The sequence below is a fragment of the Phallusia mammillata genome, chromosome 5 (assembly GCF_965637545.1).
Source record: "Phallusia mammillata chromosome 5, kaPhaMamm4.hap1.1, whole genome shotgun sequence".
NCBI lineage: Eukaryota > Metazoa > Chordata > Ascidiacea > Phlebobranchia > Ascidiidae > Phallusia > Phallusia mammillata.
In genome coordinates this window covers 23,108,094-23,127,062 of record NC_137256.1, presented here as the reverse complement: position 1 = coordinate 23,127,062, position 18,969 = coordinate 23,108,094, and the positions used below count along the sequence as shown (strand labels likewise).

Here is an 18,969-nt window from a genome sequence, read left to right as displayed (position 1 = left end):
TTTTTGTATTAAAACGTTCTCATGTCATGTACCGCTTCACTCACTTCCTTAATCAATTGCTGTCTCGCACTAGTACAATACCAATATGAAATAATACCATAAATATTAACTGGGGACTGGGGTTATTTATTATGAAGCATTTGCCCTAAGCAAAAAGTAAGTTTGTGCAGTCAGCAATCATATCTTAATACTTCTGCGCAATTAACAATGATGCAATTGAAAGCACCTCGTTTAATAGATTTAAATCACCCTGGTGCTATGCCAGAATCTAAATCAATGTTCTCTCTGTTTGGTCGACATCTAAAATGTACCGCACAACTAACTCTATGAACATTGTTACATTTTTTTGGTTGATGAAACTCTATTCGAGTTTAACAAATTTAATCCATTAAATAATATCAAGTGGAAAAGAAAAAAAAATAGTTGGATTGTAAAATGCAGCAGGAAATTTTTTTTCGGTAAACAAATAGCTCTTATTGTTTTTACATAATATGCAGCCAGCCTGCAAAATATGTATTGTTGCCTTTCTCTACACGCTTTACACTCGTACATCGGTACATGTGTATTACATCACTGTGATAAATCCACTTTTCAGTGGTACATTGTTTATCCCTGTAAATCAAACCGAAGGTCTGATTGGCTTTTGTCGGTTTTGTACTTTAAACGCCACAGCAGCATCATTTAATGATTACAATACATTGTAATCCATACTGCGCGCATGACCCTGTTTTTCAGAAATCCGAAACAATTAAAGGAACCTTGAGTTTAAAGTAATTGTATCGAAAATTTGTCGAATGAAACGTGAACTTTCAGCAGTTCGCAAATAGTTTTAACAACTTCCTGTCCTGCACTTTGTATGTAACTGCTCGTTGTTGGCACCTTGCAATGTTTGTCACAGTTGTGAGTCGCTTGCAGAAGAGACAGTGCTTGAGAACGCTAGGAGGTAGGCCTACTTGAGCTTGATTAAAATAGAATGAAACACAACTGTCGCAGCCGATTTAGCAATTGCAGTCATATTTGTTGCTTTAAAATGCCAAATCAGTTTTTTGTATTTTAAATTTTAATTGCGGCCCTGGCAAATAATGCATGAATTGAATTAATGTTAATACTGATGTGTGTTTTACAGGAAAACTAGATGATTGTTATGAAAACCTTGTGTATTATCGTTTTGTCACTATTCTGTCGTTCAGTCTCAATTGTACGACCTGGTAAGTAAGAAAGTATCAGTTACTGCTTATTTGCAATTAAACTTGTACCGTAACGGTTACATTTACTGTATTGATGTGGTGTCGTGTTTAATTAAAAGATAAAGTTTGACCCACCGCTTCCAACTTATTTTAGGATGATATACATTATTTACTTTTATTGTTGTCTTTTCAGTGGGTTATAACAGGCAAACACGAATTTATTGCTTTTCGGGTTGTTATTACAAGTTCAATATTTTTTGCAGGTTCTTCACAAACAATTTGCCCCAGCAGAGATCTAAATCTCATCGAGTCTGGAAGAAATTGTCGGAAACCCTGTTCACGTGATTCAGATTGTAGAGGGCGCTTCAAGCGGTGCCGATGTGACGATGTTTGTGGCATGTCGTGTTTCAATCTAAGTAAGTGAATGGTAATCGATAAAAAAATGAATTGTCAGGTAATATCTGTAAACACGAGCAGAAGAAATCGGGATTTTTACTTTTGTGGCGGTTTTAAGACACCTTCGTTTCACGAAATTAAGTTACGCAGGTGGAACCCTGACAGAGTGAAAATAAAGCAAATGATTGTGAAATATGTTGGAGTAAAATGCATGTGAAAGGTTTCGATCTTAATTTTATCGTAGGATGGTTAATATAATTACAAAAAGTTAAGCTTATCGGACAAAATTAAATTGCTGTTGTGAATGGCTTCTCATTTTATGTATTGTGCTTGTCCTTTTATCGTTAAATATTTTTACCATGAAATCATTTAGTCGTGAATAAATTCGTCAACATTTACTGTCCATTTCCAATATCTCGATTCAACAAGTGTAACCGAAATAACATAAAAGTATTAGATCACTGATATCAATTTAATGACCTTCAGAAACCTTGTTTATGAATATGATCAAAGAGTTTGTTTTATGTTGAGCTTATTGTCGCCATTTGCGTTAACAGATGCGGTGTGTGCCAGTTTAAAGGTTGAGTTTGGAAGAGTCATTTATCGTTCCCGAAAGTACGGATCTCAGGCAAAATTTCGTTGCCATCCAGGCTGGGAGTTAAGGTGGCTGTACACAGGATCCGTTTCGGTCCGTTTTCGTCCGTCATGCGTATACGCGCGTAAATTTCGGTCCGTCGCCTTCCGTCGACGTGTATACACAGAATGCGAACCATGCGTTTTGTCCGAAAACGGACGAAACGGACGTCAACGCAAGGCCATCCGAACAAATAGAACATGTTCTATTTTTTCGGACGTACGCATGCGATTTTCGGTGTAGTGATAGTGCAAAACTGAGAGATATTTCTAGATTGGTTGATTAATATTAATTATTTTGATCAAATCACAAGACTTGAAGCCCTCTTGTTTCTAATAATAAATAGAAGTGAAGTAATATGCAAGGTTTTATTTTTAAATCGGCAAAAAGACAGACTTCAGACTCGAATGGAATGCAGAACAACAGCGGGATACAAAAAGCTAATAATGTAAGTAACAAAAGCTTTCCGCGAAACAAAGGGGTCAGGAAATAGTCAGTTCATAACTTAGTTCTGGCAGTTAATGTCATTGATTGCAAAATTTCAGAAAAAGAAAACTGCAAATATGCCATCAGGGTTTAGAAATTCGGAACTATGTTGTATTAATATTTAGGATGTTGCTTATGAAATCTAAGTCCATAGGCTAGTTGTTTACATGCACTTAAGTACTGGTTGATGTTTCTGCAACAATCTGTGAATTATGCACTTTAAGTTATCATGATAAGTTCTTTTGTAGAATCCTTGGATTAATAAATATCAACTAAAGAAATCAAGTTTAACAAGAAAAACTAGTAACCAGCTTTGGAGAGAAATCTACCTTATAAATGCCTGTAATTCAACTTCAGCAGAGTTTGGTTTAACAGGTAATTTAACTAACTTGTGTTACAATGTGGATACATTTTTAATGGTGATAGAAATGTTGTGGTTTTTACCAAAAAATGTTTTGACAACATTTTATTGTACATTGGGAAGGGCTTATTCTGCTTATCAAATTTACATTTTGTGAAGTATATGTGACACCTGCCTGTTACGTTTTTTTACAGAAAAAATGTGAAAGAAAGGTGACATATGCGACACCTATATAAAAAGAAGACAGAAAATCCAATGGTTTAAGATTTAAACACAGCACCACAGGTATGTAAATTAAATGATTTATGCTCCATATTTGTAATAAACCTACTATATGTGTTGTGTTTGTAAGGCATGGACCCCAACAATGTGCTATTTGAGTACTGCAGGGAAAGAATTGTGATCAAAAATAGTATTATTTTTCACATCTTCATTGTAGTTTGTAACCAAGGATTGTGTTTAATATGAGAGATGGAAACAAACCAGAAAAGTCAAGTTAAATGAAAGATTGCACTTAATTGTGGATTAAACAAATATACTTCTAAACTAATTTGTACATACTGTTGCATTTATGTTTTTGTTATTTGTAGGAGACCTACAGGCAACAACCAGCACATTGCCAAATTATAAGAATACAGCTACTGATGCTAGGATTGCTTTTCACTTTTCAAAAATAAGAAAATGCTTGAGGCAATCGAAAGAGGGTACAGGAGGGTTTTTAAAAGCAAATGAAATTCTTTAGAAATACGAAGCATTCTGTAAAAACACAAAAAAGTCCTTTCAGTGTTTGTTCATCCCCAATTTTACCATTTAAACATTTCGCTCATATGCACTGTGTGTTTGTACTTTTTTATTTTGTCTGCTTTGAAAGTGTCTTTTAGAAAAAAAAAATACAAATATTTTGTGACATTTGTTTTCCATTAGCGATGTTATTGTACTGCTATCTTATTTGAGCATGTTTTGACACCAGCGAATGCCAAGGGTAGGTTGGGTAATGTCGATTGTAAACTATTTAAATTACTTTTTTTGGTCGGTGTGTTCGAGTTTAGCAATATTAAAATCCCACCACCACCACCGTGATAACCCAAATGCAAGAAATTAGCGGTGTTCCTTCTTTGAACAGCCAAACAACTGATTTGGAGTAGGACGCATTCAAGCAAAACGTCGCATCGTTCGGATCCTGTGTATACCACCAAACGCAGCCACTTTCGGAACGTAAATTCGGTCCGTTTACGCACGTCAGAATACGGACCGTTTTTCGCATGCGTTTACGCACGTTGACGGAATACGCAGTCTGTGTACAGCCACCTTTATCGGGAAACGCTGTCCGTACATGTCGTAGTGACAAGAAATGGTCGGGCACAGCGGCAAGTTGTTTAAGTAAGTTCATTGGTCACTTCAGGTTTGTTAATCAGTTCATACCAAGAAGGTATTCTAACTATCGTTTTGTCTTTGTGACAGTTTCACGATGCAAAGAACCAGTGGCACCTGATCATGGTGATGTTGTAACTGAGGGAGTTGATTTCACCTACAGGTCTCGGGTTAAGTTTACCTGTGACCCAGGTTATGAGAACATTGGAAGTGCTTGGACAATTTGCATTGAAAACGCTACCTGGGAAGGAATGGCAAACTGCACGGGTAAGCAAATTTTAGTTTAAAGCAAGAAGTATGCTATTGTTAAACATCTAATCTTTGAACCATATAAAGCTGGTTTACTGTGAGCAAGCCTTTATATTCCATTAAAAATCCTAACATCAAACAGCAAATAAAATTTATAAACAAATTTTCTGATAAGCATAAGTTTAACGAATTTTTTTAAAATAACCGAATGAAAAAGTGGTTAAAATATTTCAATCTAATTTGCAAAAGTTGCAGATTACCTAATCAAAGCATGCTCATTATTCACGTTTCAGTGAAACGGCATTAGGCAAATTTGTTTTAACAGTCTAATATTTTCGTGTAGGTATAAAACTGAAGTGTGGACAAACTGTAAACCACACAAGCACTTCACCTTCCCTTGGTCTAGTTTTCGGAGTAATTACTGCAGACAGGTCTTGGCCGTGGCAAGCTTTAATTATGGTCAAGCACGGAACAGTTTATGACGTAAGCAACGGTACAGTTTTATTATGCCCCAAAACTGTTCATCTTAAACAAACAGCTTGACCGATTTGACTTTTATTTCCTCGGTCTTGATGGCTAACCTGGTGGACTTCTTGTAACTGTTTAGAGCTTCGCGAGTAGTTTTGCCGGTGGAACTCTGATCAATCAACATTGGGTTCTAACAGCAGCACATATATTTGATGATTACTCCATCATTGAGAATGGGACAAACTGCTTTGTTGTGGCCGTAGGTAATAAAAGATAAAAATACTTACAAATTGCATCGTATGTTACATGACAACAAAGTTATCTTCTTATTTTGTAAGGAATTTTCAAAAGACCTGACAGAACAAGTAACATCGACTCTAATGTGATTGTGTTTCAACCGAGAAATATTGTTGTACATGATCGGTTCGATCAACATGAAAGAAGCAATTTTGATTATGATGTTGCACTGGTAAGATTAAAAGTTTGTTAAATATTAAACGACCTCAAATAATATCAAATCGAGCAGGGTACAGTTGGTCCTCGGCCACACAACTGAGCAAATTAAAACCAGTGTTAGTTTCGAGTCGATGCAGTGACTTTTACCAAAAAATTTTACAGGAGGATTCCAGCCGTGTGAGTTAACAAGGGATCCTCCTTTGCGAACACAAAAGGAAAAAAAAACGTATCATTCGACCATAGTTTTGTAAATGTTTTTGCAGATTCGCGTGGGCATAGGACTCAGTACCATCAAAGAAAATGAACTGTGGATTTGGACCGACAGCGCACCTAAGTTTAACGGGACAATTCCACTCTCAACCCACGTGAACCCTATTTGTCTTCCCTGCAGTAACTCGTGTATTCCGATAGAAAACTATATGTTCCAAAATGGAAGCAGGTTAATAAACGAAAATGACTCCGAAGGTGTCAAATGTCTCAAGAAAGGTAACTTCCTGCCGGGCGTCGTATTGGCCAAGCTTTATTGTGTAATTAAGTGCAATACTATCTTATTAATGATGGGCTACATGTAGAGATTTAATGTGAATTTGAACGAAATATGCGTTTATGTGAAATATGTCACTTATCACTTAAATGGTTTTTGTAGTCAAATCTTATGTAACTGTGACGCTAAGGACAAAAAACGACGCAAGACAATTAGGATAAAATAATACAACAACGCTGAACAAGATTTTTTTTCCGTTTAGGAAAGTGGCTTGCGAATCATTTCACTGAAAATCGAGCACCGGTGTTCGTTACAGGTTTCGGTATTACGAATTGGACAAGCGAAACCATGTCATTCCACCTTCAACAAGCAACTCAACGAATTCAACCTGACTCAATGTAAGGCAAAATGCTACTTTATCTGTCTCCAAATCTTGTTATACTTTTATCTTTAGATGTAAAATTGCTGTCAACAAAATAGTGGATGAAACTTCACTGGATGTAAGGTATACAGACCGTATGATTTGTGCTCGATCTGAAACAAGTGCAGTATCGGATGCTTGTAAGGGTGACAGTGGTGGACCTTTGATGCGAAAGGTATGTTAGCAATAAGAAATGCTTCACGTATCAGGAAACACCGCCGCCGAAATCTTAGTTAACTAATCAAGCTAATTTACACTTGACGCTATTAGTTTAACAGTGGCCCCACGTTACTTGGTAAAATACGTATTAATGACAATTCCAACACAAGCGCCATAAACTGCGTCACTTGGAGTAAAGTTTCAATTTAGAATATTTAGGCTATTTGCCTAAATCGTAGTTATCAAAAAATGTAATCTTTCTGAGTGGGAGTAATCTTTGAGTTTTCTACTGGCAGTACAAAATCCCAAACACCTCAGAATCGTGTTGGATTCAAGTTGGAATCGTCAGTTTTGGATACAAATGCGGTCAAGTCGACAGAAATACTGATTTCCGCTTTCCAGGATTTTATACTGATGTTTCCAAAGTTCAGAGCTGGATTGATTCAACCATTGGTAAATACGACTATTTCAATTACCCTCAATTCTAAACTATAAAATCAGTTTTTGTAATAATTAGTTTGACAAACAAATAATAATTGAAATTTATGCATCATAATTCCAAAGCAAATTTCTGTTACAATCTTGTCCAACAACTAGAAACTTTCAACGTGAGAAAAAGTTGCAGTATAAAATGTTTCATTCAAGTTTATACCTGAAACCCTTAAACGCATTACAAATTTAGCTCTCAGTTGCACTTGCTGGCAAACACGCATGTCCAAGTCGATACTGTAAGGTAAAACTTCTTGAACCGTTGTCCGAAAAGTGTGGAATATTTTTCTACTCGGAACACTAAAAGTATGTTTTGATTTTCTGCATTACATAATTAACTGATATGATGCACTGAATTATGTTTGAAACATCGAAAATATATATATTTTTTGCAATGACACTTTTCATGCAGATGGAACAAAGTGTCCGAGTTTCGTAGTTGAAAATGGTCGCCTTGTTCCTCAACGAAGTGTATACGCCCATGGCTCAACTGTTACCATCGAGTGCAATACTGGTTATCAACTAAATGGGACAAGTTCTCAAACCTGCACAGAGGATGGTCTTTGGATTAACGATCAACCAAGGTGTACAGGTATGTTGAAATTTATTAACAGAATAATGGACATCACCGTGGGCTGGGTTTTTAAGAAGAAACTTAATCCGATTAAGTTCTTGTTTTTCTACAACTCATATATTTTAAGCAAACTAACGACATTTAATATCGAGTGTTGAAATGTGTGTAACGGACCCTTGTAAAGTGGCTAAACAAAACACACTTAGGTCTCTTTATATGACTCCTTCGAATAGACACACACATTCACAAACAAATTACTTAAACCGTTTTTGCAGACCTGGAGTGTCCAGATTTTCCGCGCTGGATTGACAATGGCGAGGTTAGGATTACGTACACTCGTGAAAGTCAAGGACATCGCCTTCCTGGGACTAGAGTCAGTTACACATGCCGAAATGGTTATAAGATTAACAACATAAGATATCAAACTTCGGTCACATTTACCTGTCTTACAACCAAACGATGGGATACCAACCCAAGTACCGCCTCATGTGTTAGTAAGTCAGTTAATAAACAGAATATGTTGTCCGCAAAAGACAAATATTTATTGTCTGTCAGATCATTTGACGTGTTCCACGTTTTCGCAGAAAAAACTTGTCCACCATTGAGAAGAATCATCAACGGACAAATGAATCCTATATTTCAAGAGAGGTTGCGCCACCCAGTGGGCACCGAAGTTACGTTCACATGTTCATCTGGCTACAGGTTGACGAAAACAACACCACTTCGTTGTCGGGATTCCGAAAGTTGGTCTAGAACCCAACCAAAGTGTCGAGGTAACAAGTCAATATGAAAGTAAAACTGAACGTCAACAACTAAACACTATAACACTAGGTAAAGGTCTAAGCAGCAACAGCTTGGCAAACTGCCACATAACAAATCACTGATGCATAAATAGTTTAACTCCAGCATCAAATAAAAACTAGAATAGTGGTTTTCCTATGCATTGCCAGTTTATATATACTACATCATATTTAACGATGTATCACATATACCATTTACTATATTTATAATGGATATATATTTGGCACCTACTTTCATTGGGTCACTATCTTTTTCCTGGCACTTTAAAACATAATTGTTTTTGCAAACATAATCTAATGGGTCCCCACACATATGCATATGCGATTTGGTAACAGTAAAAATAGGGCACAATGATTGTTAAACTGGAATAGTGGTTTTCCTATATATTCCATTTTACAGAAACTGTGCCATATTTACGCACCATTCATTAAAATTGCAAGGGATATGTATTTGATGCATACATTCAGTATGGTACCAATACTTTTGTGGCCTGTTATAACATAATTGTTTTTGCTAGCAAAAACCAATGGGTCCCCCCACACACATATATTTTGAGTTCATAACAGGATGAATGGCGCTTGCACATGCTAGGTAAGAATTTGAATTGCACAGATGACATTTAACGTATTAAAGAAATATTTATAAAGTTTTGTTTTGTAACAGTCACAGTTTGTTGAATTTGTTGAAAAATTTTTTTGAATTTGTTGAACCCTGTGTTTGTTGAATCATGATTTTAATCCGCACATAGCGTTCCCTGGCGCCCTTAAGTTTCTACATATCAACAATACAATTGCTTAGCTGGTTTTTTTATGTCCAAAACCTGTTCTGAAACAGTTTTATTAACGCTTTCAGTTTGAGAAGTCACGTTACGCAGGTGTTACAAATCGTGCTGCGTTGTCGCTCTGCGTTTCGAAACACGAATAAATTCACCTACATTAACGCACAAAATAACTAACGTAATATCTTAACTCCAACCAGTGAGAAATTGGTCAAGTGACGACTGCGTTCATGCGTGAATTTCCATGCGCCACTATCGTCAATCTCTCCCATTGCGTCAGCTGAGCACCGAGCGACAGGCAAATACGGTCATGACGTCATACACATCGCCTGCCCTGCCGTGACCCCGCAGCGTTAACGTTTACAGCGCAATATCACTAACATCGTAACATGTTAATTCAAACCAGTGAGAAAACGGTCAAGTGACGACTGCGTTCATGCATGAAGCAGAGGCATTTTTTCCATGCGCCACTATCGTCAATCACTCCCATTGCGTCAGCTGTGCACTGAGCGTGCACAAATTTGACAAAAGACAGCATGTAAAAACATATTTTTATTATTACTAAGCCGATTGCACTGAAATTTTTAACAGCCAACCAGGAGCACTCTATCCACAGCTGTTTAAAATTTCAGCAGGTTAAGTTTGTATTTCTGACCTCATTAACATGTGAACAAACAAACAAATATTTGGGGGTAAATGGGTGAAAATGGATATATACAACTTCAAGTTACAAAATACTCTAAAGTACGCTGCAATGTACCAATCAAAAAAGTATGAAACTCCAGAATCATCTGATTTAGCAAGTATAGCCGTTTTAAAAATTTCACGTTTTAGGGGGTGTGGGTGAACCGAGGGATCAATCGGGGTCAAAATTTACATGGACCATCTTTAGACCAATATCTATAATGTGTGCAAATTTGAAAAAGTTTGAACCATTCTTTCTTGACCAAAACGTGGGAACAAATCCGCGTTAGACATAAAAATATACAGACAAAAACAATATGTGTCCCCTTCAGAGAAGGGGACCCATAATTACTAGTACAACACGTCAAAGGCGGAAAAAATTTATTTCTGCAGACCACATTTTACTAAGTAGCGATTTCAAACACAATACGTTTTTTAGTTTCTTTTCAATCAACTCTTTGACAAAACTGCGCTATGGTGATATATTTGCAGAATTACAAAGACGTTAAGATTATTCCGTGTTTTCTTTAAAAAAAACACATTTGCAGTGATACGGTGCAGGAGTTTCAAAGTGCCCGAAGGTCGACTGATTCCGCAACAAAACGACCATGCTGCTGGTTCAACGGTTTCTATCGAGTGCAATGAGGGCTTCAGACTAAATGGGATGAATTCCCGAAGTTGCTCTCAGAGTGGTGATTGGGTTGGAGAAAAACCGAGGTGTACAGGTATGTTAGGATTTTAATTCTAAAAAAAAGTTTTTTACGCAAATATAAAAACGCAAACAACAGAGTACAATGTTCTATTGTTGACATCGTTAAACATTTTACCTTGAAATCATTTAGTCGTGAATAGATTCGTCAACATTTACTGTCCATTTCCAATATCTCGATTCCCTGAGTGTAACCGATATAACATAAAAGTATTAGTCTGCACAGTTGAAATCGTAAAAGAATTTGATCACTGATATCAATTTAATGACCTTCAGAAACCTTGTTTATGAATATGATCAAAGAGTTTGTCTGCAATTTGGCAGTTTGAGAAGTCACGTTACGCAGGTGTTACAAATCGTGCTGCGTTGTCGCTCTGCGTTTCGAAACACGAATAAATTCACCTACATTAACGCGCAAAATAACTAACGTAATATCTTAATTCCAACCAGTGAGAAATTGGTCAAGTGACGACTGCGTTCATGCGTGAATTTCCATGCGCCACTATCGCCAATCTCTCCCATTGCATCAGCTGAGCACCGAGCGACAGGCAAATGCGGTCATGACGTCATACACATCGCCTGCCCTGCCGTGACCCCGCAGCGTTAACGTTTACAGCGCAATATCACTAACATCGTAACATGTTAATTCAAACCAGTGAGAAAATGGTCAAGTGACGACTGCGTTCATGCATGAAGCAGAGGCATTTTTTCCATGCGCCACTATCGTCAATCACTCCCATTGCGTCAGCTGTGCACTGAGCGTGCACAAATTTGACAAAAGACAGCATGTAAAAACATATTTTTATTATTTCTGAGCCGATTGCACTGAAATTTTTAACAGCCAACCAGAAGCACTCTATCCACAGCTGTTTAAAATTTCAGCAGGTTAAGTTTGTATTTCTGACCTCATTAACATGTGAACAAACAAACATATAATATTTGGGGGTAAAGGGGTGAAAATGGATATATACAACTTCAAGTTACAAAATACTCTAAAGTACGCTGCAATGTACCAATCAAAAAAGTATGAAACTCCAGAATCATCTGATTTAGCAAGTATAGCCGTTTTAAAAATTTCACGTTTTAGGGGGTGTGGGTGAACCGAGGGATCAATCGGGGTCAAAATTTACATGGACCATCTTTAGACCAATATCTATAATGTGTGCAAATTTGAAAAAGTTTGAACCATTCTTTCTTGACCAAAACGTGGGAACAAATCCGCGTTAGACAAAAAAATATATAGACAAAAACAATACGTGTCCCCTTCAGAGAAGGGGACCCATAATTACTAGTACAACACGTCAAAGGCGGAAAAAATTTATTTCTGCAGACCACATTTTACTAAGTAGCGATTTCAAACACAATACGTTTTTTAGTTAACTTTCAATCAACTCTTTGACAAAACTGCCCTCTGGTGATATATTTGCAGAATTACAAAGACGTTAAGATTATTCCGTGTTTTCTTTAAAAAAAACGCATTTGCAGTGAAACGGTGCAGGAGTTTCAGAGTAGCCGAAGGTCGTCTGATTCCACAAAAAAAATCCTATGCTACTGGTTCAACTGTTTCTATCGAGTGCAATGAGGGCTTCAGATTAAATGGGGTGAATTCCCGAAGCTGCTCTCAGAGTGGTGATTGGGTTGGAGAAATACCGATGTGTACAGGTATGTTAAAACTTCTTAACAGATTAATGAACATCAATGTGGGCTGGGTTTTTAAGAAGAAACTTAATCCGATTAAGTTCTTGTTTTCCTACAACTCATATATTTTAAGCAAACAAACGACATTTAATATCGAGTGTTGAAATGTGTGTAACTGACCCTTGTAAAGTGGCTAAACAAAACACGCTTAATTCTCTTTATATGACTCCTTCGAATAGACACACACATTCACAAACAAATTACTTAAACCGTTTTTGCAGCTCTGGAGTGTCCAGATTTTCCGCGCTGGATTGACAATGGCGAGGTTAGGATTACGTATTCTCGTGAAAGTCATGAACATCGCCTCCCTGGGACTAGAGTCAGTTACACATGCCGAAATGGTTACAAGATTAACAACATAAGATATCAAACTTCCGTCACATTTACCTGTCTTACAACCGAACGATGGGATACCAACCCAAGCACCGCCTCATGTGTTAGTAAGTCAGTTAATAAACAGAATATGTTGTCCGCAAAAGACAAATATTAATTGTCTGTCAGATCATTTGGCGTGTCCACGTTTTCGCAGAAAAAACTTGTCCACCATTGAGAAGAATCATCAACGGACAAATGAATCCTATATTTCAAGAGGGGTTGCGCCACCCAGTGGGCACCGAAGTTACGTTCACATGTTCATCTGGCTACAGGTTGACCAAAACAAGACCACTTCGTTGTCGGGATTCCGAAAGTTGGTCTAGAACCCAACCAAAGTGTCGAGGTAACAAGTCAATATGAAAGTTAATCTGAACATCAGCCAAACAAATCAACAACTAAACACTAACACTAGGTAAAGGTCTAAGCAGCAACAGCTTGGCAAACTGCCACATAACAAATCACTGATGCATAAATAGTTTAACTGCTGCTTCAAATAAAAATTACTAATGCATATAAGGTACAACAAGTCAAAGGGCGGACAAAATTCATTTCTGCAGACCACATTTTACTAAGTAGCGATTTCAAACACAATACGTTTTTTAGTTTCTTTTCAATCAACTCTTTGACAAAACTGCGCTATGGTGATATATTTGCAGAATTACAAAGACGTTAAGATTATTCCGTGTTTTCTTTAAAAAAAACACATTTGCAGTGATACGGTGCAGGAGTTTCAAAGTGCCCGAAGGTCGACTGATTCCGCAACAAAACGACCATGCTGCTGGTTCAACGGTTTCTATCGAGTGCAATGAGGGCTTCAGACTAAATGGGATGAATTCCCGAAGTTGCTCTCAGAGTGGTGATTGGGTTGGAGAAAAACCGAGGTGTACAGGTATGTTAGGATTTTAATTCTAAAAAAAAGTTTTTTACGCAAATATAAAAACGCAAACAACAGAGTACAATGTTCTATTGTTGACATCGTTAAACATTTTACCTTGAAATCATTTAGTCGTGAATAGATTCGTCAACATTTACTGTCCATTTCCAATATCTCGATTCCCTGAGTGTAACCGATATAACATAAAAGTATTAGTCTGCACAGTTGAAATCGTAAAAGAATTTGATCACTGATATCAATTTAATGACCTTCAGAAACCTTGTTTATGAATATGATCAAAGAGTTTGTCTGCAATTTGGCAGTTTGAGAAGTCACGTTACGCAGGTGTTACAAATCGTGCTGCGTTGTCGCTCTGCGTTTCGAAACACGAATAAATTCACCTACATTAACGCGCAAAATAACTAACGTAATATCTTAATTCCAACCAGTGAGAAATTGGTCAAGTGACGACTGCGTTCATGCGTGAATTTCCATGCGCCACTATCGCCAATCTCTCCCATTGCATCAGCTGAGCACCGAGCGACAGGCAAATGCGGTCATGACGTCATACACATCGCCTGCCCTGCCGTGACCCCGCAGCGTTAACGTTTACAGCGCAATATCACTAACATCGTAACATGTTAATTCAAACCAGTGAGAAAATGGTCAAGTGACGACTGCGTTCATGCATGAAGCAGAGGCATTTTTTCCATGCGCCACTATCGTCAATCACTCCCATTGCGTCAGCTGTGCACTGAGCGTGCACAAATTTGACAAAAGACAGCATGTAAAAACATATTTTTATTATTTCTGAGCCGATTGCACTGAAATTTTTAACAGCCAACCAGAAGCACTCTATCCACAGCTGTTTAAAATTTCAGCAGGTTAAGTTTGTATTTCTGACCTCATTAACATGTGAACAAACAAACATATAATATTTGGGGGTAAAGGGGTGAAAATGGATATATACAACTTCAAGTTACAAAATACTCTAAAGTACGCTGCAATGTACCAATCAAAAAAGTATGAAACTCCAGAATCATCTGATTTAGCAAGTATAGCCGTTTTAAAAATTTCACGTTTTAGGGGGTGTGGGTGAACCGAGGGATCAATCGGGGTCAAAATTTACATGGACCATCTTTAGACCAATATCTATAATGTGTGCAAATTTGAAAAAGTTTGAACCATTCTTTCTTGACCAAAACGTGGGAACAAATCCGCGTTAGACAAAAAAATATATAGACAAAAACAATACGTGTCCCCTTCAGAGAAGGGGACCCATAATTACTAGTACAACACGTCAAAGGCGGAAAAAATTTATTTCTGCAGACCACATTTTACTAAGTAGCGATTTCAAACACAATACGTTTTTTAGTTAACTTTCAATCAACTCTTTGACAAAACTGCCCTCTGGTGATATATTTGCAGAATTACAAAGACGTTAAGATTATTCCGTGTTTTCTTTAAAAAAAACGCATTTGCAGTGAAACGGTGCAGGAGTTTCAGAGTAGCCGAAGGTCGTCTGATTCCACAAAAAAAATCCTATGCTACTGGTTCAACTGTTTCTATCGAGTGCAATGAGGGCTTCAGATTAAATGGGGTGAATTCCCGAAGCTGCTCTCAGAGTGGTGATTGGGTTGGAGAAATACCGATGTGTACAGGTATGTTAAAACTTCTTAACAGATTAATGAACATCAATGTGGGCTGGGTTTTTAAGAAGAAACTTAATCCGATTAAGTTCTTGTTTTCCTACAACTCATATATTTTAAGCAAACAAACGACATTTAATATCGAGTGTTGAAATGTGTGTAACTGACCCTTGTAAAGTGGCTAAACAAAACACGCTTAATTCTCTTTATATGACTCCTTCGAATAGACACACACATTCACAAACAAATTACTTAAACCGTTTTTGCAGCTCTGGAGTGTCCAGATTTTCCGCGCTGGATTGACAATGGCGAGGTTAGGATTACGTATTCTCGTGAAAGTCATGAACATCGCCTCCCTGGGACTAGAGTCAGTTACACATGCCGAAATGGTTACAAGATTAACAACATAAGATATCAAACTTCCGTCACATTTACCTGTCTTACAACCGAACGATGGGATACCAACCCAAGCACCGCCTCATGTGTTAGTAAGTCAGTTAATAAACAGAATATGTTGTCCGCAAAAGACAAATATTAATTGTCTGTCAGATCATTTGGCGTGTCCACGTTTTCGCAGAAAAAACTTGTCCACCATTGAGAAGAATCATCAACGGACAAATGAATCCTATATTTCAAGAGGGGTTGCGCCACCCAGTGGGCACCGAAGTTACGTTCACATGTTCATCTGGCTACAGGTTGACCAAAACAAGACCACTTCGTTGTCGGGATTCCGAAAGTTGGTCTAGAACCCAACCAAAGTGTCGAGGTAACAAGTCAATATGAAAGTTAATCTGAACATCAGCCAAACAAATCAACAACTAAACACTAACACTAGGTAAAGGTCTAAGCAGCAACAGCTTGGCAAACTGCCACATAACAAATCACTGATGCATAAATAGTTTAACTGCTGCTTCAAATAAAAATTACTAATGCATATAAGGTACAACAAGTCAAAGGGCGGACAAAATTCATTTCTGCAGACCACATTTTACTAAGTAGCGATTTCAAACACAATACGTTTTTTAGTTTCTTTTCAATCAACTCTTTGACAAAACTGCGCTATGGTGATATATTTGCAGAATTACAAAGACGTTAAGATTATTCCGTGTTTTCTTTAAAAAAAACACATTTGCAGTGATACGGTGCAGGAGTTTCAAAGTGCCCGAAGGTCGACTGATTCCGCAACAAAACGACCATGCTGCTGGTTCAACGGTTTCTATCGAGTGCAATGAGGGCTTCAGACTAAATGGGATGAATTCCCGAAGTTGCTCTCAGAGTGGTGATTGGGTTGGAGAAAAACCGAGGTGTACAGGTATGTTAGGATTTTAATTCTAAAAAAAAGTTTTTTACGCAAATATAAAAACGCAAACAACAGAGTACAATGTTCTATTGTTGACATCGTTAAACATTTTACCTTGAAATCATTTAGTCGTGAATAGATTCGTCAACATTTACTGTCCATTTCCAATATCTCGATTCCCTGAGTGTAACCGATATAACATAAAAGTATTAGTCTGCACAGTTGAAATCGTAAAAGAATTTGATCACTGATATCAATTTAATGACCTTCAGAAACCTTGTTTATGAATATGATCAAAGAGTTTGTCTGCAATTTGGCAGTTTGAGAAGTCACGTTACGCAGGTGTTACAAATCGTGCTGCGTTGTCGCTCTGCGTTTCGAAACACGAATAAATTCACCTACATTAACGCGCAAAATAACTAACGTAATATCTTAATTCCAACCAGTGAGAAATTGGTCAAGTGACGACTGCGTTCATGCGTGAATTTCCATGCGCCACTATCGCCAATCTCTCCCATTGCATCAGCTGAGCACCGAGCGACAGGCAAATGCGGTCATGACGTCATACACATCGCCTGCCCTGCCGTGACCCCGCAGCGTTAACGTTTACAGCGCAATATCACTAACATCGTAACATGTTAATTCAAACCAGTGAGAAAATGGTCAAGTGACGACTGCGTTCATGCATGAAGCAGAGGCATTTTTTCCATGCGCCACTATCGTCAATCACTCCCATTGCGTCAGCTGTGCACTGAGCGTGCACAAATTTGACAAAAGACAGCATGTAAAAACATATTTTTATTATTTCTGAGCCGATTGCACTGAAATTTTTAACAGCCAACCAGAAGCACTCTATCCACAGCTGTTTAAAATTTCAGCAGGTTAAGTTTGTATTTCTGACCTCATTAACATGTGAACAAACAAACATATAATATTTGGGGGTAAAGGGGTGAAAATGGATATATACAACTTCAAGTTACAAAATACTCTAAAGTACGCTGCAATGTACCAATCAAAAAAGTATGAAACTCCAGAATCATCTGATTTAGCAAGTATAGCCGTTTTAAAAATTTCACGTTTTAGGGGGTGTGGGTGAACCGAGGGATCAATCGGGGTCAAAATTTACATGGACCATCTTTAGACCAATATCTATAATGTGTGCAAATTTGAAAAAGTTTGAACCATTCTTTCTTGACCAAAACGTGGGAACAAATCCGCGTTAGACAAAAAAATATATAGACAAAAACAATACGTGTCCCCTTCAGAGAAGGGGACCCATAATTACTAGTACAACACGTCAAAGGCGGAAAAAATTTATTTCTGCAGACCACATTTTACTAAGTAGCGATTTCAAACACAATACGTTTTTTAGTTAACTTTCAATCAACTCTTTGACAAAACTGCCCTCTGGTGATATATTTGCAGAATTACAAAGACGTTAAGATTATTCCGTGTTTTCTTTAAAAAAAACGCATTTGCAGTGAAACGGTGCAGGAGTTTCAGAGTAGCCGAAGGTCGTCTGATTCCACAAAAAAAATCCTATGCTACTGGTTCAACTGTTTCTATCGAGTGCAATGAGGGCTTCAGATTAAATGGGGTGAATTCCCGAAGCTGCTCTCAGAGTGGTGATTGGGTTGGAGAAATACCGATGTGTACAGGTATGTTAAAACTTCTTAACAGATTAATGAACATCAATGTGGGCTGGGTTTTTAAGAAGAAACTTAATCCGATTAATTTACTGTTTTCCTACAACTCATATATTTTAAGCAAACAAACGACATTTAATATCGAGTGTTGAAATGTGTGTAACTGACCCTTGTAAAGTGGCTAAACAAAACACGCTTAATTCTCTTTATATGACTCCTTCGAATAGACACACACATTCACAAACAAATTACTTAAACCGTTTTTGCAGCTCTGGAGTGTCCAGATTTTCCGCGCTGGATTGACAATGGCGAGGTTAGGATTACGTATTCTCGTGAAAGTCATGAACATCGCCTCCCTGGGACTAGAGTCAGTTACACATGCCGAAATGGTTACAAGATTAACAACATAAGATATCAAACTTCCGTCACATTTACCTGTCTTACAACCGAACGATGGGATACCAACCCAAGCACCGCCTCATGTGTTAGTAAGTCAGTTAATAAACAGAATATGTTGTCCGCAAAAGACAAATATTAATTGTCTGTCAGATCATTTGGCGTGTCCACGTTTTCGCAGAAAAAACTTGTCCACCATTGAGAAGAATCATCAACGGACAAATGAATCCTATATTTCAAGAGGGGTTGCGCCACCCAGTGGGCACCGAAGTTACGTTCACATGTTCATCTGGCTACAGGTTGACCAAAACAAGACCACTTCGT

At 37.6% G+C, this 18,969-nt stretch overlaps 2 protein-coding genes across 2 annotated transcripts; both read left to right on the top strand.

The window, feature by feature from the left end:
- Positions 1–3,528: 3,528 nt before the first annotated feature.
- LOC145229709 (uncharacterized) lies at positions 3,529–8,525 on the top strand. Its single transcript, XM_080095042.1, has 13 exons — positions 3,529–3,559; positions 3,655–3,768; positions 4,526–4,702; positions 5,028–5,167; positions 5,292–5,415; positions 5,491–5,621; positions 5,872–6,094; positions 6,355–6,490; positions 6,547–6,688; positions 6,969–7,125; positions 7,574–7,753; positions 8,011–8,229; positions 8,320–8,525. Exons 1-13 carry the CDS (start codon positions 3,529–3,531, stop codon positions 8,523–8,525), a joined length of 1,980 nt encoding a protein of 659 aa, XP_079951168.1.
- A 582-nt stretch (positions 8,526–9,107) lies between these two features.
- Positions 9,108–16,854, top strand: LOC145229708 (P-selectin-like). The gene is made up of 11 exons (XM_080095041.1): positions 9,108–9,127; positions 10,560–10,723; positions 12,193–12,369; positions 12,627–12,845; positions 12,935–13,123; positions 13,493–13,669; positions 15,139–15,315; positions 15,573–15,791; positions 15,881–16,069; positions 16,439–16,615; positions 16,733–16,854. The coding sequence occupies exons 1-11, from the start codon at positions 9,108–9,110 to the stop codon at positions 16,852–16,854; spliced, it is 1,830 nt and encodes a 609-aa protein (XP_079951167.1).
- The last annotated feature ends 2,115 nt before the right edge of the window (positions 16,855–18,969 follow it).